The sequence below is a fragment of the Heteronotia binoei genome, chromosome 2 (assembly GCF_032191835.1).
Source record: "Heteronotia binoei isolate CCM8104 ecotype False Entrance Well chromosome 2, APGP_CSIRO_Hbin_v1, whole genome shotgun sequence".
NCBI lineage: Eukaryota > Metazoa > Chordata > Lepidosauria > Squamata > Gekkonidae > Heteronotia > Heteronotia binoei.
In genome coordinates, this window is record NC_083224.1 from 174,416,150 (window position 1) to 174,439,677 (window position 23,528).

Here is a 23,528-nt window from a genome sequence, read left to right on the forward strand (position 1 = left end):
TGTATTGTAACCAGGGCTTCTTTTGTAGCAGGAACTCCTTTGCATATTAGGCCACACACCGCTGATGTAGTTAATCCTGCAAGAGTTTACAGGGCTCTTCTTACAGGGCCTACTCCAGGAGGATTGGCTACATCAGGGAGGAGTGGCCTAATGTGCAAAGGAGTTTCTGCTACAAAAAAAAAAAAAGCCCTGGTTGTAACAGTTAAGAGATCTCTTTAGAACTGGGAAGAACCATGTTCACTAGGCAACTTTGGACCAGTCACTTATCTGAGTCTCCTCTACCTTGCAGGATGGTTGTAAGCACAAAACAGAGAATGGAAATAATGTGTACACTGCCTGAGCTCCTTACAGCCACCCTGAGGAAGGATGATACAAACCTTTCAAAGAAAGAACTTGTACCTAAATATGACCTGGATCAGGCCCCCTAGTGTACCAGGAGGGAGTATAGCAGAGGTGGCCAAACTGTGGCTCAGGAGCCACATATGGCTTTTTCACATGTATTGCGTGGCTCTCAAAGCCCCCACCAGCCCGCCAGCCAACTTGGAGAAGGCATTTCCAGGCATTTCTCTCTTTAAATCATTTATCTGAGACAAGCCAGCCAGCAACTTGGAGAATGCATTTTAAGTTAAAGTTGCTGTCTTTCCACCTCTCCCTCCTTCCCCCTCCCACCATCTATTCCTTCCTTCTCCCAAACATCTGACGTTTATTCTATGTGGCTCTTACATTAAACAAGTTTGGCCACCCCTGGAGTATAGTTTCAAAACCACCTGGATTTTGAAGATCCAGTGTCTCTAAGTGCCTAATTCCTTGTATCATGCCTTGAGTTCCGGCTATTTGTCTAGACAGTTCCCCAGTCCCTGGATTCTGCCCTGATCTTCTTGGGTGCTGAGACCAGTGGGCCCTTTGCTGGTCTTAGGGCCCTGCCAAGAGTTCAGCTTTTCTGTCCTGTGGACTTAGCCTTGCTGATGATGATGTCAAACAACACACCTGTTTGAACTGGACTCCAATCCTTGGAAAGAGTTGTTTCATTTGGACTGGAAGCATCATAGATGTACTGGCTTAGCTCATAAGTGCTGGAGCTGAGGCCAGATTCTTTGTACTGTTGAAGGAGGCTTGGCTCTTCAAGTGCTGGAGTCTACAGGAGGGGAATGAAAGCAGGAGAAATAGATGGGAGAGGGTGCCAATAAGAATGAAAAGGCACAGCAAAGTTAATCACGGTCTGGTGTAGAAGATATTGGATTTATATCCCACCCTCCACTCCGAAGAGTCTCAGAGCGGCTCACAATCTCCTTTACCTTCCTCCCCCACAACAGACACCTTGTGAGGTGGGTGGGGCTGGAGAGGGCTCTCACAGCAGCTGCCCTTTCAAGGACAACCTCTGCCAGAGCTATGGCTGACCCAAGGCCATGCTAGCAGGTGCAAGTGGAGGAGTGGGGAATCAAATCCGGTTCTCCCAGATAAGAGTTCGCACACTTAACCACTACACCAAACTGGCTCTCCAGTAGTCATTCGAATGTCTGGCTAGGATCTGGGAGACCCAGGGTGAAATCCTCATTCTGCCATGGGAACATACTTGGTGACCTTGGGCTCTATCGCTCACTCTCAGCCTAACCTACTTCACAGGGTTGTTGTGAGGACTGGCTACATCAGGGGTGTGTGGCCTAATATGCAAAGGAGCTCTTGCTACAAAAAAAGCCCTGGGCAATGACATAAGGCTCATTAGTGCCCCGTTTTGGAGAATGGCAGGATATTAATTAAGTAAATAAACAGAGGATATTCCAAGGATCTGCCCATTCATTGGGTATGGCAGATATTATTCCCAAGCAATGTCCCCTCTAAGCTGTGGAGTCCTGTGAGCAAAAACTCTACTTGGTGAGCTACTAGTATTAAAGTTGTGAGCTACTGCATAAATTAATTTGCTCTGGGGTCATGTGTGAGCTGGAAGCTAAAAAACTGGAAGCTCACACTAACTCAGCTTAGAAGGAACACTGTTCCCAAGGTTGGCTGGCATATTAAAAGGTTACGCAGGGCTAGCTGGGATGAGGGAAGAAGAATAGGTACCTCATGTACTGGAGCCCCAAGATTCTCCAGGACTCTCCCTTGCATTTCATTTGGAATCCATCCTTGTTGCAAAGAACGGCCATAACTTAAATTATAGTAGTCATCTTCCTTTGTGCCATACCTGTCTTCATAAGGCTCATGCTTTTTAGACCTGGGGAAGAAAAATGCCAGAAGAAAACATTGCTTAAATTCTTTATTTACCTCAATGTTGGCTGGTGTGTCTGAAGGTCCCAGGTTCAATTCCTGGCATCTTCATTTTAAAAGATTGGATACTTGTCAATGTTCAGTCTGGAGAAGATGAGGTTGAGGGGAGACATGATTGCTGTCTTTAAAGGGCTGTCATTTAGTGGAGGGCAGGGAGCTGTTCCTGTTGGCAGCAGAGGAAAGGACTCACAATAATGGGTGTAATTAAGGGCAGGAAGATACCAGCTGGATATTAGGAAAAACTTTTTTACAGTCAGAGTTGTTGAACAGTGGAATCTGCTACCAAGGGAGGTGGTGAGACCCCCTCACTGGCAGTCTTTAAGCAGTAGCTGGACAAATGCTTGTCAGGAATGCTGTAGGCTAATCCTGCATTGAGCAGGGGGTTTGACTATGTGGCCTGTATGGCCCCTTCCAACTCTGTGATTCTGTAACTATAAGAACTGCATGAGACACTGGAAGGACACTGACAGTCAGAACAGACAATACAGACTTTAGTAGAACAAGAGTGAAACGTAACATAAAGCAGTTTCATCTGTATCCCAGATTTTGCACCAGGCACAAATTTCCTTAGGAAATACAGTTCAAGTGTGTTCTGGTGAATGTCTGCATGGGAGCAGGACTTGATCACTTCTTCAGAGAAACTCACGAGTTCCCAAAGCATGCATCTTGCTTACTAAACTGTGAAGCTTTCAGCAGTGGCAGATTTCTCAAATTACAGGTGAGGTTTGCTTAATCTCATTCTCTCTAGAAGCTTTATCTCAGTTTGGGGAAAAGAAAAGTCAAAACTCCTAAGACTTTTCTAGGATAAAGTCCCCAACAAAATTTCAGTTGGGGGCAAATTATACAATGTCGTCAAGGTGAAGGAATTCATGGAACTCAATAGATTTATTATAACTCATGATATAATTAATTTGAAGACTGGGAGGGAGAGGCAAATGACACATCAGTACAAGAGTTTTCAAGTAGGGCATTTTGTAGTACTTAAAAATAACAGAAAGGGTCAACTAAGAACTAAAATGATGCAAAAGATCATGATGAAAACAATATATAAAAGAGGATGACTTTGGCTGTTGTAGAAAATAGTTGCAAACTACTATGGTATGAGTGATGAAATGAAAGAATCTGGAGAACGATTCATAATTCAGTTTCACACTTTCTGCTGGGCTCTTTGAGAAAAGTCCTTGTACAAATTGGTTTCTTGGTGGCATATCACACCTGCCAAACTCGACAGACCTCAGATGACTGATGCGTTTACAAGTTGCACAAAAATACAGCCCCAGTGGATCACAGCAGCGGCTCATCTCGTCCACACACTGTTTCCTACAAGAGCCTCTGGGAAGTCCTAAAAATAAAGCATTAAGGGGAAAGACCCTGCAGTTCTCCTTAGCTACCAGCATGTGGTGGTATGCTCTATCTGAACATGGAAGTTACATTTAGAAAGTGAAGGGGATGGAAAAGAATTCGGTTTCTTGAGAATCTCAGTTTTCTTTCTTTTTTTAAAAAAAGAATAAAGCATAAGCCTGCAAACACACACACACTTGTTATTATGCGACCAATAAAATCTCAGGCTGGTAGAGTTGCTGAATAAGATATCGGAGGGTACCGTTTCAGTACAGTACAGTTTCATTGTTCCTTTCCTTCCTGCTAACTAGTGGAAGCAGAATATGTTTTGCAAAACCATGCAAAATTTGCACAATGTATTCACATTGCAGAATCCAGATTTTTTTCCTGCAAAATTGGCTTTCAGAACATACAACCATGAGTATCACATGCATGACCAAGTCTTTCCTCCTCCCCATTGCTTTGACTCCAATCACACAGGAACAGAGCAATCAGAAACTTGAATTAGTAGATTCAAGAACAAAGGTTGCAATCCTATGCATACTTACAGGAGGGTAAGTCTCACTGAAATCACTGGACATACAGAGAGCTGGTGCTGCCATAAGGCATAAGTGGCAAGTGCTAGATCGCCACCTGCTGGCCAGGGCACTCCAAGCACTTCCCTCTTCACCCAGGCCACCTGGCCCCACTCAGCTTTCCTGCAATGTGGGAAGGTTGAGCGGGGGTGGTGTTTGCTCTCGAGTACTTTGCACAAATGGGGCCATCCAGCCCCGCTCAGCTTTCCCGTGTCATGGGAAGGCCAAGCAGGGGCGGCGTTTGCACGGCAGGCTCAAGAGGAGCCCGTTGTGCAAACGGGGCCAGCATTTGGGCCAGCACTTGGGGCCCTCCCCCACTGAAGGGTGGGGGGCGGGGCCTTGCCAAGGTCAGCAAAAGCCCGAGCACTGGTCCTGGACATTCATCCAAGTAAACGGGCACAAGACTGGGCTACCGAGCTTTAGTTGACTATTGGTGGAAAATGCCATCAAATCACAGCTCTGTTGTGTTTTCAAGAAAAAGAAAAGTTCAGAGGTGGTTTGCCATTGCCTGCCTCTTGGTCACAAGTCATGACCCTGAAGGTCTCCCATCCAAATACTAACCAGGGCCAAGCCTGCTTAGCTTCCAAGATCTGACAAGATTAGGCTAGTCTGGGCCAGCCTGGACAGAGCTTATTTGACTCATGAAGGTGACATTTTAACTGATAACACTGCAATAGAAGAGCACATTTGAATTTCCAAAAATATTTAGGTTTCATCAGAGAGAATGGATGTATTAAAGACACCCTTTTCTTCTACCCATGAGTAGTAAGTTACCTTTATTAAATTCTAAATTATTTCATACCTGCTTAAACAGCAGCCTGACAGAGGAGAGCAGTTGCCAGTGATTCAGTTGTAAACAGGGGTGGAATTCTAGCAGGAGCTCCTTTGCATATTAGGCCACTCACCCCTGATGTAGCCAATCCTCCAAGAGCGTACAAAAAAGAGCCTTATAAGCTCTTGGAGGATTGGCTACATCAGGGGTGTGTGGCCTAATATGCGAAGGAGCTCTTACTAGAATTCTATCCCTGGTTGTGAATCATGCAAAGATTTATGCAATGCGCTGACACAGTCTTGCAGGGTACTACTGTACACATTTATTACCTCTGAGACCTCATGAGTGTGCCACAGCCTCATAAGGGATTCACGATAACCAGTGTTTGGGCTGCAGAACGTTTACTGATTATTAATCAACATGTCAATTATTGCTAATGTTAAATTCCATTGCTTCAGTTATGCAAGCAATCCTCTTTCATATTGGTTCATTGTTGTTTTTCCTTAATTGTAAAAGGTTGCATACCCCTGGGTCAGGACATCCTCTGATGGTAAGCACTCTGAAACAGACCCAAAGTCCTAGAGAAAACATGTTTCCAAGAGTAACACTAATAAATTATAATAATACTGAAAGGGTAGCAAATTATCTTCAGCAGGAATCATGAGCTAACCTCCATAAGATACCACAGAGACAGCCTTAGTAGAGAGTTCCCTGTTGGACAAAGCCCTCTTTTATGATTACTTTCCTGTTTTTCTTACCGAATTGGTGTTGCATTGTCATGCCAGACAATTCTACTGCTTTCCTCCTGCGGGTAATCTCTGTAGTAACTCTGAATCTGGTAATCTGTATGTTCACCATAAGTATTTCTCTGCCTTGGATCTACATACTCAGAGAAAACATAAAGCAAAAGATGTACCTGCAGCCATCCATATAATTTAAAAAGTTATAATGCCAGTTATGAGACACAGGTCTATCTTCTCTGTGGATTATGTTTATGGCCAAACTGGACATAGAGGCAAGAGCTGTACTTGATGTTCATGAGCCTAACATGATCGAGTGAAAAGTGGGGTGGGATCCAATTTTAGCATCAAAAGAGTTGTACAGATGAGGGAAACCCTCCTTGACCTTTTAGAATATAGAGGTGAGAAATGGTGGCTTCAGAGTGTAGAGTCTACTACACTCTGAAGTATACCACAGAGTCTAGGAGCAATAGAAGCCTTAGAGTGACACCATAGTAACCTCTCCCCAAAGTCTATTCTCCCAGGTACCATCCCCCAAATCTCCAGGCATTTTTCAAACTGGAGTTGGCGACCCCAAGTTCCAGTACAGGAAGTGAGCCATATCTACCGTAGTTTGGGTAATTCCTCCCCTTTGAAGGATACTAGATATGAGAGGTCACTGCTGCCTGAGATAACAAGGGAAGCCTTGGTAGCCATAGTCCCCCCCAAGGGTTGTTAACATCCAGGTAATGGCTGGAGATATCCTATTACAACTGATCTCCGTGAAACAGAGATCAGTTTCCCTGGAGAAAATGGCCACTTTGCAAAACTGAAATCCCTCCCCTCTCCAAAGCCTCCCCTCCTCAAGTTGCACCCCCCCCAAAAATATCCAGGTATTTCCCAACCCAGAGCTGTCGACCCTACCCCCCCCCAAAAAAAATCTTTAGGGCTTGCAACACTATCATGAAACAAAATACAAGGAGGAGGATGAAGATGGAGTTCCTTTTTGACAAGGATTCAATACATAAACTGATGAGATTTCAAAATCTGATCACCTGGCAGCACTAATTAGGGTTGCCAAACTCCAGGTGGGGCCTGGAGAGCTGCTTTGGAAGGTGGACTCGATGGCATTAGACTCCACTGAGGACTCTCCCTCACCAAATGCCCTCCTCTCCAGGGTCCACCTTCAGATTTCCAAAAATTTCCCCAACCTTGTATCGGCAACTGTGATATAGTGGATTGAGTGCATGGAGGAGACGCAATTGCAGCCATCATAGCTCTTTAATGAGTTACAGCATGGTAACCAGTAACTAAAGAAGGCTGCTTAACTGGGCCAATGGGGCCAACTATATACAGTTCAAGGTCCCCGTGCTAGGACGCCATTGGATCATTCGAACCAGCAGGGGGCCTGTGATTGGAGCAGGGCAGCAGGGATTTGGATCCTACTGCCCCTTGTTCCTGAGTTCCCAAGCTCAGTCCTAAAGGCTCCAATGAGCCAGGTAGGGACACTATTAATAACCTACACATTAGTCCCCATACATAACAGTAACCCTGCAGCCCCTCCTGACGCAGAAGCTGCAGAGCTGCAGTGAAAAACATGTAAGCACAGACATGTTTAAATTTTGCAAGTTCACAGGCCAATATCTCTGGCTTCTCTGTCTAAAGAGAACACAAGAAGACCAAAAAAAAAAAAAACCCAAACCAAACTTTGCAGAACTCTCCATTCCCAAGTACAAAAGACACCTTTACATTGGAATGGAGATTAATTTTCAACATTTTCTAGATGCATATATATACTTATTATCTGAAATAATTTACATTCCCCCAAGCCGTTTCAAGCCATATCCAACAAATATCTTGTCAACTAGTTTTGTTTCTATGGAGACGGTAGTACCTCTGTCACCCTGCATCTCTTGGGGGTATCGCTGATAACTACCGTAGGAATAATCTTCCACAGGGATCCAATACAGATCTTCATAACCTTGCCTGAAATGTAACCCGGAAACGAGTTAGCAGAAAGGAAAGTAGAGGAATCTGCCGTAAATATTTAAATGTTTCTGACATGTAAAGATATGGAATGGAAGTTGACAGTGTCAGAAACAATTCCAGAATCACGGCCAAATTAAAAAGAAATCAAAAGGGTCTGGTATAATATCGCTATGCAGAAGCTATGATTAGCATTTGGTCATTAAAATGACAATTTCCCCAATTCTGTATCTAATAATTAAAATGACACTACTAGATAAGTGGTTTGCCAGCTCTGGATTGGAAATAACTGGAGATCTGGGGGGTGTAGTCTGAGAATGGTGGGACTTGGAGAGGGGAGGGATTTCAATGGGATATAATGCCATGTCCACCTTCCAAATCAGCCATTTTTTTTCCAGGGGAACTGATCTCTGTAGCCTGGAGATCAGCTGTAATCCCAAGAAATCTCCACCTACCACCTGGAGGCTGGCAACCCTAGCAGTAATTATTTTTTTTTTTATCCAAGGTGCTTTTGCCTTCAAAAAATCGCCTCCAGCACATAGCTTTTCTTCCCATGGGAGTGAAAAAAAAATGACTCTTGAGAAAGCAGCTACAAAAATATGATCCATGAAAAAGCAGCTACAAATTGGGGGTTTTGACTGCGAAACAGCCCAAAGAGAAACAGTTAAACACCCCATTCACCCCCACTCCCTCTTCCCATACGCTATCATCCCAGGTTTGCCAGCCCCCAACCACCAAGTGGAACCTGGAATCTCCCGCTTTTACAACTGATCTCCAGCTGGCAGAGATCAGCTCCCTTGGAGAAAATGGCTGTTTTGAAAGGTGGGCTCTATGGCATTGTACCATGCTGAGGCCCCTCCCCCCCAAAACCCTACCCTCTCCAAGCTCTACCCCCAAGGTCTTCAGGTATTTTCCAAAACAGACCTGGCAAACCTATACAATCCTGAGCTGAAACAGACCCTGCGTGCCTGAGTTCCCAGCAGGGTTGGCAGTTCCAAGTTAGGAAATACCTGGAGATTTTCCGGGCAGAGTTTGGGGAGAAAAGGGACTTCAGTGGGGTATAATGCTACAGAATCCACCTTTCAAACTGGTCGTTTTCTCCAGGAGCTCTCCAGCTACCACCTGGAGGTTGGGCAACCAGAAAAGAGTCACACGGGGTGTGAAACTGGAGAACAAGTGTAGGCACCGTGTACCACTGACTCCTGTGTTAGAACTAGTCCTTAACAAACCAATACAAAAAAATATAGAAATAATGTCCAAAATTTTTGTCCAAAAATATTATATTATTTATTAAGTGGTAAGTCACAACCTCAAGGGTATGAAAATTTTCCAAAATCACAGATTAGTTCCCAAAAGGGAAAAAAAAGCTGACAGGCAAAACTGGTCTATTTTTCCCTGTTTCGTGGAAGCTTTATCTAAGCCATTGCTTATTCCCAGGCTGTTATTTAGCTGTGCAGCTCAGACTGTTGGACTGAGTCTGAGCTGCACAGTCTGAGCTGCACAGCTAAAATAACAGCCTAGGAATAAGCAATGACTTAGATAAAGCTTACAGTGAAACAGGGGGAAATAGACTGGTTTTGCCTGTCAGCTTTTGTTCCCTTTTGGGAACTCATCTGTGATTTTGGGAAATTTTCATACCCTTGAGGTTGTGACTTATCACTTAATAAATAATATTTTTGGACAAAAATTTTGGACATTATTTCTATATTTTTTTGTATTGGTTTGTTAAGGACTAATTCTATCACAGGAGTCAGTGGTACACGGTGCCTACGCTTGTTCTCCAGTACCACCTGGAGGTTGGCAACTCTAGTTCCCAGCAGGGAATTAGCAGTATACATCTAACAGAAAGCACAATGACTATGTGTAATTAGAACCATGAAGCTCCCTTGGTGATTCTGGGCCAGTCCCCCTTTCTCAGCTTAAACTACTCCCCATATTGTCCTTCCAAGAATGCTGCAGCCAATCCTACCTCTGTTGCCTTGATGTCCTTGAAAGAAGTTAGGGATAAAAACATGATAATTGATATGTGAATGCTCCTGGGTCTCTGTATGAGAGAGGGAATGGCCAGGGAGATATATATGGGAGTGTAATGGACTAAGGAAGTTAGCTGGGAACACCTACTGGCTGAGCCAAAACCTGGTTACCAAATGTATCAACTTCGAGAAAGCTTGCTGTGGGGGAGAAAAGAGTGGGCCTCAGAGTTTAGTTCAGTCTAGGTACTGAAGGAGATCCATTGTGACAATGGACTGGGAAGGAGCTGAGACAGCCTGTGGGCTGAGTTCCTTGTGAGGGAGAACTGGATTGGCATTCTGTCTGAGAGAGAGAGAGAGAGTTATTGGAAAGAAAGAGCAAAACCAGGTTCTTTCTGTGAGGAAACTCTCTGAAGGAAGCAGAGGGAAAACTTAAGACTCTGCTGAGGAAAACTGTCAGCACTTCAGGGCAGACTCCTGGTCTAAATTAAAAACACCAACACAGAGAGAGAGAGAGTAAGTAGATTCTTGTTGCTGAGAAGGAATCTCAGGAGACAGACAGGAAAACTAGCTGGGTGGGACTGAGACACACAAGATTGAGGGGCTTGGTTATAGCACTCAAAGGTGTGAGTCCTGTGGTATCACTCCAAGGTCTGGGGGGGTGGGGTTCTGCCTGAATGCTAGGGAAAGATTGTCTGGGAGGGGATTTTTCTGGCACAAGTCAGAAGTCCAAGTGTGAAAGGACAAAGAGTGTGTAAAGCGTACGGTTTATGATCCTCTGTTTAGAGTGTTTCTCTGGTGCTAAGGAAGCACTGCCTGTTTGCAACATTCTAGATATCTTAAAACTGCCTGGTTGTATGTTTTACAGATTATCAATCTGCCAGTAGTTTGTATGTTAATTCAGCCTGCCAACAACTATGGTCTTTTTAGTTGAACTCCCACCTGCCAACTGATTTGTTAATACCAACCAATAACTCTTATTTTACTCTCTCCCTTGCCTTTTGCAAATCAATAAATATATCTTTTGGTTTGATTTTAAAAATGTCTGGGGCCTAGTTCATTTTCTGATAGGATTTTAGTGTGTGTGCCTGAGATACTGGGTGGAGGTGATGGGAAAATTTACAGTGGTACCTTCTCCTAAGATGACCCTTTAAAGCCCTATATGGCCGAGGACCTGCCTACCTGAGGGACCGTCTCTCCCCATATGAGCCCCAAAGAGCACTGAGGTCAGCAGGGAAGAACACGCTGACTATCCCTGGGCCAAAGGAGGCAAAATTACAGAGTACACGGGCACGGGCCTTCTCTGTTATAGCCCCGTGCCTTTGGAATCAACTTCCGGAGGAGGTACGGGCCCTGCGGAATTTGGACCAATTCCGCAGGGCCTGTAAGACCATCCTTTTCAAGCAGGCTTTTGTAGACGTTGATAGGATGGCTGTTTAATCCACCAATGATTTATCTAGTGACCCCTGCCATAATATAAGTGTACAGAATAACATCAGGAAGATCACCGCCGTTTAAATTATGGAATGACCCAGACATTCGAACTGGTTTTAGATTGTTGTTTTAAATTAATGTATAATTTCAATGTTTGTTTTAAATCACCTTATATTGTATATTCTATATTGTATAATTTTATTGAACTGTTGTTAGCCGCCCTGAGCCTGCCTAGGCGGGGAGGGCGGGATATAAATAAAATTTATTATTATTATTATTATTATTATTATTATTGACCCTGACTGGTTCCTCACAGGGAGACATGCTCTGTTCTTTTTTCATGCTTCTTACAGAATATAGAGTGTCACCTTCCTAAAAGTTTTACCTTGAGTATGGTCTGTTGAGATAACTGTTCTCATAATATTCTGCCCTGGAGTTTGGTCTCCCATAGTTCTGGAGTCGTGGATGATATGTTGGGTGGTAGTACTCCATTCGGGCTTCTGGCCAAGGTGGAGGCCCTGCCCGTGGATCTTGGGACTGATGGTAGAGCCTCTCGTTGGGCCTGGAATGAGGAGGAGGCCCATGGAAGACTTCCCTCCATGGGCCCCTGCCCTGGCCTTCCTTCTGGGTTATATTCCTTCCCCTTGGCTGAGGATGCTGTGGTGAAATCCAAGAATCCATCTGGGAATGACTGCTTCTGCTTCCTGCAAATGAAAGAGTAGTCATGTCAGATGATACAAAATTAGGTACATACTTCCAAGATATCTAGTATTCATGGTTGTGGAGCTGTGCTTTGAAGCATGAAAGCAGCATCTAAGCCCTGACCTGGATAGCCCAGACAAGCCCAATCTCATCAGATCGTGAAAGCTAAGAAGGGTAACTCTGGCAAGTAGCTGGATGGGAGACCTCCTTGAAATACCAGTGCCAGAAGGCCCCTGCAGGTTTTATTCAGACACCTCTTTGAATATCCTCCATGCCCCTGGACGGGGTCAGCCACTATGACTTCCACACACACACATAAAAATATTTTTAAACCCCCAAAAGCAAAGAAAGCAGCATCTGAAGAAGGCTCTGACATAAAGGGATGGAAGCCCCTTTTCTGTCTCATATGCCTAGCTTAGACATTTATTTTAAACAGAAAGGAAGGACATTTTAAAATAAACACCTGATTCTTCCTTATGAATAATGAGGTTTCTTAGAGCCAGTGAGGACCAGAGACATAGATGACTGTTTTGTTTATACGAACTGAGCATACAGCAAGCCAGCAGGCACGCTGACAGGCATCGCTAGTTGCAAAACAACATCCAATCCCCAAGTTTTCCCTTGGGGGGGGGCATCTTCAAATTGCTCATTCATTTTTGCCCCCTGCTGGGCAGGTAGAATAATATATTATAGGGGTTTTAGATTATTACACAATTCCAGATGGGCAGATCTGAACTGAAGACACTTGCTGTCTCACAGCTTAGTGACTTAACTTAGTACACTGCCCTCTACAGCCTGTTGTCTCTTTCAGGGGTCATGCTGTACAGGAAATGGGGCATTTCACAGAACAAGGAAAGGCCTGTCATATGAGATAGATTATTGACAGGTAGATAGATGGAAAATAGATTGCTAGATAGATTGATATGAAAATTCCTCTGCCACATGATGTTCCCAATTTTCCATTGAGACCTCTTCCACTGTACCTCACTTCTCACTCAGAAGTGACGCATTCTTCAGAAATCGAAATATTAGCTTGCAAATGAATACACAGAGGTTCAAACACTTATTTCTTTTCTTTATGTTGAATTTGAAATCTTGGCCATGGAACTTTGATGTGCTGGTACGGGGTATGGAAAGTTGTGACCATAACAGATTCCATCGTTTGCAGTAATATTATTAATAATAGTGATTATTAATATTAGTATTGTCACAGAGAATTTGGAGCTCAGACAACTTCGTATACTTTATCTTAATGCTTTACAACAGCTTTGTAAAGCAGGCTAGCAGTACTGGATAAGAGAGACAGAGTGAAACAGGAGCTGAGTAGAAAGCTTATTGTTTGACCTCTTAACTTACTTCAGCACTATATAGCCACAAAGATCTCCTTAAAAGCATTTTTTTTAAAAAAAAAAATCAGTTTTGCAAGTATTTTAATAATTGAGAGATCTTTCTACCCATCTTAGCCCACTTTTTAAAGAAGGTAATCTAGATCCCCTTAACTTTATGTTGTGAGCTGGCAATGTCAGAAGTTATAGATTCAGAACCTGCCTCCAAAATGTCAACATATGCGTGCGTTTCAATCAGTTTCACCCCACAGTTTAATATGCAAAGCAGCAGGGCTTCCAATTAAAACCTCCAGTGCTCCAAGATTAATCCAGAAGAAGTTGGGTAAGCAACAATATCCCCATCAGCACACACACTGTAACACACACAAACACACACACACCTGTTGACATGAGACCACCCGCTTCAGCTCTTTCAGGCCTGCTGTTGTTCTACCTGTCCCCAAAGGCAGCTGTCAAAGTCCACCTGCCACATCGGTTGCTGCCTCGCTAGTAATCAGCATATTCTAGGCCAACGCCTCCTGCTTTTCCCTGTGCCAAAGTCCCAGCCTACTCCATAACACTAACGGAGTGGGGCGAAGGGCAATTTGCCAGTCTGCTTGAGGACAAACCCCACCTTTGGCTGCTTGCAGGCAAGACAGAAGACCCTTGAATAAAATTATTTTTAAAAAAAATCTCTTGAAGAGTCCAAGAGTGCTAAGATACAGACAGCCTGGGACACAGTGGATTTTAAACCCCAGGACCCAGAAGGAAACTGTTCAGCAGCAGAGTTGAGAATGTACACAGACTTTTCAGCGCTCTCTAGGCAACCGTTTCGATTTATACAGTGCAATTCTAAGAAGAATGATCCCCTTCTAAATCCACTTATTTCAATGGATTTCAAAGTGTGTAACTCTCTTTAGGACTGGACCAGTAATGGTCTTGCTTATTATATTTAGGGTGGAACAATGAGTGAGTAAAATCTGGGATTTGTTGCCAGAGGAGGTAGTGATGGCCAGATTGCTTTACAAGGGACTCAGACAAATTCATAGAGGAAGATGGGTTCATCAATGGCACCCAGCTGTGGTGATGGTGTTTGCCTCTGTGGCCTGCTATTGGCGCTCCAGAGTAACTGGTTACTATAGGGTTGCCAATCCCCAGGTGGGGGCAGGGGATCCCCCGGTTTGGAGGCCCTCCCCCCTCTTCAGGGTCGTCAGAAAGTGGGAAGAGGGGAGGGAAATGTCTGCTGGGAACTCTGTTATTCCCTATGGAGATTTATTCCCATAGAAAATCATGGAGAATTGATCCGTGAGTATCTGGGGCTCTGGGGGGGGCTGTTTTTTGGGGTAGATGCACCAAATTTTCAGTATAGCATCTAGTGCCTCTCCCCAAAATACCCTCCAAGTTTCAAAAAGATTGGACCAGGGGGTCCAATTCTATGAGCCCCAAAAGAAGGTGCCCCTATCCTTCATTATTTCCTATGGAAGGAAGGCATTGAAAAGGTGTGCTGTCCCTTTAAATGTGATGGCCAGAACTCCCTTTGGAGTTCAATTATGCTTGTCACAGCCTTGATCTTGGCTCCACTCCCAAAGTCTCCTGGCTCCACCCCCAAAGTCCCCAGATATTTCTTGAATTGGACTTGGCAACCCTAGGTTACTATTGTGTGAAACAGAAGGCTGGACTAAAAGGACCCTCTTTTGCTCTTAAGAACTTCCCAAACTTGCCCACATCTGTCCAATCGATTTGAAGGTCAAACCAGGAATATGCTAGAAAGACTATTATTTTTCTACAATTCATACAACAGCCACCTAAGGCAGGGCAGTGTTATTGTCCTCATGTTGCAGACTGGAGGCTGAGGCAGAGTGTCATGACTGCACAGTGAGTCCCTGGGTGAAGTGGCACAGGCTTTCCCCAGTTCACACACCTGTTAGCCCCCTTCTAATAAAATGCAAGACAAGCACAAGGGATTCAGCCATTTGTGACCAAAGAGATCCACAGTGAGGAATTTCCATGGTACTTTGAAAGGCTTCGAAAACAGACGGTGTCATTTGTGCCCCCTCTCTCCTCTAAAAGCTCAGAGTGGCATAGATGGCTCTCCCTTCTTTTTTATCCTCACAACAAACCTGTGACATAGATTAGGCTGAGAAAGTGGGTGTGAGAGGAGTGACTTAGCTCAAAGCCTTATGTGAGCAGAGCCGAGATTCAAACTGAGCTCTCCCGGATCCTAAACCAATGCACTAACCATTATACCATGCTGGTGTTCTGGATCAGGATTATAGCACTGGTGAAGACAGAATCTAACCCAGGGGTCCCCATTGTGCAGCCCATCAGTGCCATGGCACCCGCCCTTGCCTTTTCTAGTGCCCACCAAGTGTTTTTAGGAAGCAGACAGGGTGGGGCCAGATATAGTTTTTGCCCAGCAAGACTTCTGATGGAGTGCTGGAATTGGAGATTTGATTGGCTGTGCATGCAGATTTTTTAAAAATGCTGTTTTGGCAGCAGCTGCCACCACACCATGAGGATATTCACTGTGTTACATAAGTTATTGGATTTCAGCTATTACTTAATCATTTTGAGACTGGCTCCGCCTCCTGCAGCACCTATTTTGTTGCTGCACCCACCATGATGTGTCAGAATTCTGAATGTGCCCAGAGGCTCAAAAAGGCTGAGGACCCAATCTTCTGATCTTTTCCCCTTGCATGCTGTCTCACTAGAGGTACTAGTATGGAAACAACAAGTGACTTACAGCAACAAAACAGTGTTGGCCTCACCTTTCCCTGCATCAGAGCCCCCAATCCAAATCAAATTATATATCTCACCAACATGCCTCTTTCAGCACAGACACAGAAAACAGCCTGCTCTTCATGCTATTTAAGAAGTCTGTGCTCAAATCTTCAATGCTCCAAGAACCAAATTGTTGTTGTTGTCTGAAGTTTAAGTGTACATCTCACACAGTACACAGACACAGCTATCAGGTTATAGAGATCTCGCAAAAGATTTAAAATTAAACTTCCAAGAAGCCCTCCTTTCTAGTATAGAAACTGGAAACTCTTATAAAGCCATGCGCACTGTAAAAGCTGGACCTGCTCCAGGACTGAATTTGTCATTACCCAAACATTTTTCCAATCACCAATCATATTATAGAGTTTAGTATCCAGTTTTTATCTTTGTCCATATTAACTAATTTGATTATTTTGACAACTTTTTAATTGTCTGTGATAATGCCGCCTCTGTATTTAATCATCCACCAATCACTAGATAGCTTGATTTGCAATTTTCAAGCAAAACATCACGTCTTTTCAATGAGGTTCAGCTGCTCGGGATGTAACGGTACAGAAAGGAAATGCAAATCACCCTGTTAAATGATGGTGACAAATAAATAATAAAAGAAGCAGAAAGATCGTTAAAACCAAGGGATCTTCCTCGAGAACAGTCGAGTTCCCTACCAACTTACGTTTTTTTTTAAACAAAGTTTTCGCTTACACATTTTTGCTGTCCCCTCTTCCAAAGCAAACTTTGCAAACTTGAAAATGTACTGCATATGTTCTCTCGTTTAATAAACATATACTGTTCTTTCCGTTAATGCCAAAAAAGGAGTTACTTACACCGCCTATCACTAAATCAAAGTCTTTTCTGATGCTCCTGCATCCCATCGTGACAACAAATTCCGCATCTTTCTGCCTTATTAGCATCGCTTCTCTGCTACCCTCTGCCACGTCAGCTCTCCGGAACCTTTGAGCGGCAATTATTGCTTCTTGCCGGAGGCATTCTTGGAGCACAGAGTGAGGGGAAATGCAGAAGGGTAAGCAGCGTGGTAACGCCATGTAGAGAGGGTAATTTCAGTGCCGAAAAGAAATGGGTGATTGTCTGGAAAGAACTTTCTTAAGACCTCGGCAAGCATCTTAATTCCCGCCCCCTCCATTCTCCTGGGCACTCGACTACATAAATGCCATTTTAAAAGGGTTTTTAAAAAACCTAAATGACCACGTATTATGCAATTATATTTTTGCGAATTATTTCCTGAACGGTTTTAGGGCTTGCCAATCTCCAGGTGAAGCCTGGCGATCTGCCAGAATTACAATTAATTGTCAAGAGTGCAGAGACAAATTCCGGTAGTGGCTGCGGGGTGCGGGATGAAATCTATGGCATTTTTTTCTTTATGCAACATTTATATCCAACTTTTCTGGCCTTACAAGAGTGACCAAAGTGGCTAACAAATTAAAAGTGGAGGGATCATTAAAGGAGGGATAGGGATCATTATACCTAGGGTTGCCGTTTCCCCCTATGGCCACCAGCAATTGATGGGCAAAGGGGAGAGTTTCCAGATCCAGGTTGGGAAACTCTTGAAGATTTGGGGATGGAGTCTGGAGAGGATAGGGATCTCAGTGGGGTACAGTGCCATAGAGATCAGCCTCCAAAGCATCCATTTTCTCCAGGGGAACTGAGCTTTTTAGTCTGGCATTGAGCTGTAATTCTGGGAGCTACTCAAGTCCCACCTGAAGGCTAGCATCCCACATAGAGGTCCCTCCCCAAACCCTGCCTTTCCCACAAAATCTGTGGAATTTCCCAACACTGGCAACCATTCTTAAGTGGCAAAATATGTGAGAAAACACTCATCAGAAACCCTGAGAGGCAGGGGGTACCTATGGAGTGGATCGAGGTGGGATATGAGAAGGACTTTTGGCTGTGCCAGACTGGTGCAGTACAGACCCTGGTGCTTGGCTTGGGGAAATAGCAGAATGAACAGCAAACACTGTCTAGCTTAGCCAAGCTGAAAATGCAATATTTACCCAAACTCAAAAGCAATTTTTTTTTTACAGGTATGCTATCAAAAAAAGAGTGGGTCATCTTAAATTCACATGTGTTACAGTTATGTCCAGTAATTGTGTGAGTGGGTAACATTTTAACGGGGTAAACTTACAGAGTTGCCTTCAAGTTGCTTAAAAAAAAAAGATGGAGAAACAAACTAAAATTGCACATACTAATTTACATTCAAGTATCACTGGAAAAGGAGGAACAGTGGCTCAGCGGTAGAGCATCTGCTTGGTAAGCAGAAGGTCCCAGGTTCAATCCCCGGCATTTCCAACTAAAAAGGGTCAAGGCAAATACGCATGAAAAACCTCAGCTTGAGACCCTGGAGAGCCGCTGCCAGTCTAAGTACTGACTTTGATGGACTGAGGGTTTGGTTCAGTATAAGGCAGCTTCATATGTTCATATAAAACAAAGCAGATTATTTGCCTGATTCATTGGGCTCCCAGAGCAAGCAAGTTCCCTGGAATTTTGTCAAACTAGTCCCCACCACTACCACCACCGGTCCTGTTCAGGTGACAGGCACAGTAAATCTTGCTCTGCTTGAAACTATGGAAAGCATCTGTTAATCACAGGAGGCTCCCATAAGTTTTTGCTTCACTATGTTGATTATCCTTTTCAGTGCCAAAGGGGCACTATCTTTTACAATAGCAGATAGGTAGAATGACCCCTATGGAATATGGCCAGTTAGACTATGAAAATAAAACACAGTATCTAACCAAGGCTAAAAGAAGTCTCTCTAACCTAAGGAGTCTTCCATTGCAAGAACAGCAACTTCCATTGGAAGTAGAGATACCAATTTTGGGTTTAGAAATTCCTTGAGATTTGGGGGGAAAGAGGGTCTGAGGCTGGGGAGGGCAGAGGGAGTTCAGCAGGGCATAATACCATACCATCTACTCTCCAAAGCAGCCATTTTCTCCATTGGAACTGACCCCTGTCATTTGAAGATCCATTGTAATTCCAGGAGATTGCCAAGCCCAACCTGGAGGCTGGTAACCCTTGAAAACTCACTTCCTCCAGTTTAAGGTAGGCTACCCCCAGGCCCAGTGCTAGGGGTGCCTGTGCCCCTAGGCTGAACTGCGATCCTCCACCCCCATACTGTTATTTTTGTGCACGGAAAGCGTGCGCCAATGATGTCACAATGACGTCACTGTCACACACACACACTGACTTTGCTGAGGCCTCCTGAGCCTCGGTAGACTCCGGCAAAGTCCGGAAGGGCAGCTGTCTGTGTCCCCACCCACCCACCCCCGCTTTCCAGTGGGGGAGGGCCCCCAGTGCTGGACCAAATCGGCCCGTTAGCAGGGAGGGGTCCTCTCGAGGAGCCCTGCATACGAAGGAAACACCCCCCCTGCTCACCCTTCCCGCAGCCCAGAAGTGAGGCCGAACCACCTCTTTTCTCTGCCCGAGTCTCAGGCAGGAGAAAAATACAGAGCTGTGCTAGATGGCATGTGGGGAGGGGACACCTTGGAGTGCCCTGTAGCCATGAGGCCCTGGCAGAGGTTGTCCTTGAAAGGGCAGCTGCTGTAAGAGCTCTCTTAGCTCCACCCACCTCACAGGGTGTCTTGGAGAGAAAGGTAAAGGAGATTGTGAGCCGCTCTGAGACTCTTCGGAGTGGAGGGCGGGATATAAATCCAATATCTTCTTCTTCTTCTTCTAGGCAGCTGCCTACATAACCTATTCCCACACGCTGGGCCTGGCTACCCCTCCCCAAGCCCAGCCTCTCTGAAATAGCTGCATTTGTTCTCATCAGGGGTTGGGGGGGGGTTGTAGAAAAAGCCCAGCAGAAGCTCATTAGAAGAAGAAGATATTGGATTTATATCCCGCCCTCCACTCCGAAGAGTCTCAGAGTGGCTCACAATCTCCTTTACCTTCCTCCCCCACAACAGACACCCTGTGAGGTGGGTGGGGCTGGAGAGGGCTCTCACAGCAGCTGCCCTTTCAAGGACAACCTCTGCCAGAGCTATGGCTGACCCAAGGCCATGCCAGCAGGTGCAAGTGGAGGAGTGGGGAATCAAACCCTGTTCTCCCAGATAAGAGACTGCACACTAAACCACTACACCAAACTGGCCACACACCCTGACATCACCATTGTTTCGCACAGGGCTTTTTGTAGGAAAATGTCCAGCAGGGATCATTTGCATATTAGGCCACACCCTGATGCCAAGCCAGCCGGAACTGCATTCCTGTGCGTTCCTGCTCAAAAAAACCCCCTCGTTCTCATATTTGAAAAACTGGGCCTTAATCCTTTTGCAACAACATCATTTGGAGAACGCGTTTTGCCAAATGCTCTTAGGATGCTCACTATCCATAATAAGTAAAGAACACATGCTCCTTGATGCTACGTTTGACTTTTTGCTGAGGTGGTTTCCTCTGAAAGCTCAACAGCTTGATGTGGGGCCCCTGGAGAACCATCTTGTGGCGTTTGCAGTCAGTTTTACACTCCAGGCACAAAGCCAAGACAGAGGAGGAGAAAGATATAAACAAAAACAAAATGATTTGACAAATATTGATTCAATCCTCCGCCTGACACCTTCAAGGGAACAGTGATTTCTTGTGCTGACAACAAATTAAAAAAAAACCCGACAGTGCAATTTGATGCAGGTCCAAGACTTAGGGATGCCAGCTTCCAGAGATACCCAGGAATTACAGCTCATCTCCGGACTATAGAGATCACTTCTCCTGGAGAGAAGGGATGCTTTGGAGGGTGAACACTATGGTATTCCACTGAGATCCCAGTCCTCCCCAGGCTCCATCCTGAATCTCCAGGACTTTCCCAACCTGGACTGGGCAATCCTATCCCCCATCCCATGGTGGTGGCCAAGGGGGACCTGACAACCCTACCAAGACCATTGATTTAAATGGGTATAGACTGGAGTCACTCTGTATAGGATTGCAATAGCAGACTTAGCCAATTCCTTGAATTACATTTGCAATCCTAAACTAGACTCCCACTGAACTCAAATCAGATTTTGAGTAAACCTGCACCCGGCTGCACAGTACAACTTACATTTTAATATCATTCTGGAGGAGAGGGGATCCCATACTTCTTGTGCTTTAAAAGATATTCAGTTTTATGTATGAGGCAGACAATGGCAATCCCTTTTATGAGAGAAGGAACTTCTCAGCACTCAACATGTTCATAAATAATATTCAGATTGTGGACTTCGTTAATAAATAAAAGATGTCAGATGAATTGGCTGATTCGTAGTCAATGAAGGGTTTAGCTTGAATCGATTTTAAATCTAGCCTACTGATCAACTAAAGACGGCAGCCTTTTTAAAGGGCTGCATTCCTCCGTAGCAGAATATTGTGCTAAAGCAGTCGTCAAACCTGGATTTGGGGGGGTGGGGAACAAAACAATCAAGTCGCAAACGATGCCACAGACACAAAATGTGACACAAAATGAGAACACACTTGAACCCGCCTTGTGTTGAGTCAGATTCTTGGTCTCCTAGGTCAGTTGTCTGCTCTGACTGGCAGTAACTCCACCTAGGGCTGAGGGTGCCCAACGAGGGGCCCGCCAACAACTTTTCTGGTGCCTGCCGGGGGGGAGGGGCAGGTAGGACTTTTTCCCAGCAAGGCTTCTCATTGGCTGTCGGAAACTTGATTGGTTATGCAGATTTTTAGAAACGTTGTTTTGGCAGCAGCTGCCACCACAGCATATTGGGGTGACAGAAGAAAAGCTATGGCAATCATAGTGCCGCTGACTCTACCTCCCACGGCAGTCATTTTGTGGCTGCTCCCATCTTGTTATGTCAGAATTCCAAAGGTACTCAAAAAGGTGGGGACCTCTGCCCTGCGGTCTTAAGCAGAGGTCTTTCACATCAGCTATTACCTGATCCTTTCAACTGAAGGTGCCAGAGGTTAAACCTGAAACCTTCTGCAGGTAAAACAAATGCTCTGCCACTGAGTTACAGCTCCACCCCCATTAGGTGGTTGAGTCCTGAAGTAGTAGGACAGGCTGTTCCACTTCAGGCTGCAGGTGGAGGGACATCGTTTTGAATGCTCTTGTCCCAAACTCACAGCACATAGAAAACAAGTAGAGCGGGGTATATAGGCTGCATTAGATCTGTTCTGCCTGCTTGTATTTTACGTGCACTTAGATGAGAGTATTACAAAGGTAACATCCATCTGAAGTATCATTCACAGTAAAGTCTCAGGATTGGACCACCAGTTTGGTGTAGTGGTTAAGTGTGCTGACTCTTATCTGGGAGAACTGGGTTTGATTCCCCCACTTGCAGCTGCTGGAATGGTCTTGGGTCAGCCATAGCTCTCACAGACTTGTCCTTGAAAGGGCAGCTTCTGTGAGCGCTCTCTCAGCCCCATTCACACGGGTGTCTGCTGTGGGGGAAGAAGGTAAAGGAGATTGTAAACCACTCTGAGATTCAGAGTGAAGGGCGGGATATAAATCCAATATCGTCATAATCTGTTGCTGTGCGCCTCCAGCAGACCAGAGCTTGGGGAGGTGTAAAGTAACAGAGTTCTGGTGACTTCATCTACTTGCTAAGCAACCAGCCTCCATGAATAGATATAAACCGAAGTTCATGATACTGCCCTCTCCCCCCTGCCCCCGGCTTCCATTCTTGCCTCTGAATCTTTCATGCAAAGATATACTTCAGCTAATCGTCACAGAAGACAAACTATTTTCTGCCTCCTATTGCAATTAAAAAGGTTCCTTTTGGGTTTAAAACAAAATTAAAACCAGGCGACCTCGACACTGAGGCATCCATAATTCACGAGAATGCATTATTTAAAACATTTCCTTTACATTTTAAGAATGGTTTCAGATGAGAATGAAAAACATGCTGGGCAGTTTTACACGCTGCTCAGTGGTTAATGGCCCAAGCTCTAGAGTTTTGAAAGCCACAGAAAAGAAAAGAAAAATGGCATTATGAAAAAGTTGCCTTCCTATTATCTATTAACCACATGTGGCCACCATCTGCAGATACTTAAACTGGGGCCACATGGAGGCTTAAGAGATTTGGAGGACGTGCCAAGTTTGCAGAAAAATCTTTAAAATAAAATTTATTGGGTTCTGCAGTGGTGGCAGAGGACATTGGCAACTCCTAGGCTTCCCAATCCCCAGGTCCCAGCGGGAAGCCCCGCCCCCACAGCCACCATGCACCTCCATGAACGATTCCCATAGGGAATGATGGGGAATTGATCCGCGGGTATCAGGGGCTCTGGGGGGGGCTGTTTTTTAAGGTAGAGGCACCAAATTTTCAGTGTAGCATCTAGTGCCTCTCCCCAAAATACCTCCCAAGTTTCAAAAAGATTGGACCAGGGGGTCGAATTCTATGAGCCCCAAAAGAAGGTGTTCCTATCCTTCATTATTTCTTATGGAAAGAAGACATTTAAAAAGGTGTGCTGATCCTTTAAATGTGATGGCCAGAACTCCCTTGAAGTTCAATTATGCTTGTCACATCCTTGCTCCTGGCTCTGTGCCAATGTCTCCTGGCTCCACCCCCAAGGTCCCCAGATATTTCTTGAACTGGACTTGGCAACCCTAGCAGTAAAAATCCAGTTGGAAAGTGCATTGAAAGTGCCTTATTTAGTGTGTGTGAAAGTGCCATTTTATAATAGGGGTTAAAACTGTTAAATTTAAAGAGTCTTCATTGTTTGTATTATTA

At 44.8% G+C, this 23,528-nt stretch overlaps 1 protein-coding gene across 1 annotated transcript in view; it reads right to left on the reverse strand.

The window, feature by feature from the left end:
- Positions 1-16,808, reverse strand: part of SEC16B (SEC16 homolog B, endoplasmic reticulum export factor) — a 76,059-nt gene extending 59,251 nt beyond the window's left edge. Inside the window, exons 1-6 of the mRNA XM_060232482.1 lie at positions 16,692-16,808; positions 11,448-11,766; positions 7,567-7,658; positions 5,712-5,832; positions 2,062-2,212; positions 988-1,135 (exon numbers count right to left, since the gene is read on the reverse strand). Coding sequence (XP_060088465.1) covers positions 988-1,135; positions 2,062-2,212; positions 5,712-5,832; positions 7,567-7,658; positions 11,448-11,743 — 808 coding nt within the window. The 5' untranslated portion in view covers positions 11,744-11,766; positions 16,692-16,808. The remainder of the gene's footprint in view (positions 1-987; positions 1,136-2,061; positions 2,213-5,711; positions 5,833-7,566; positions 7,659-11,447; positions 11,767-16,691) is intronic.
- Between the last annotated feature and the right edge of the window lie 6,720 nt (positions 16,809-23,528).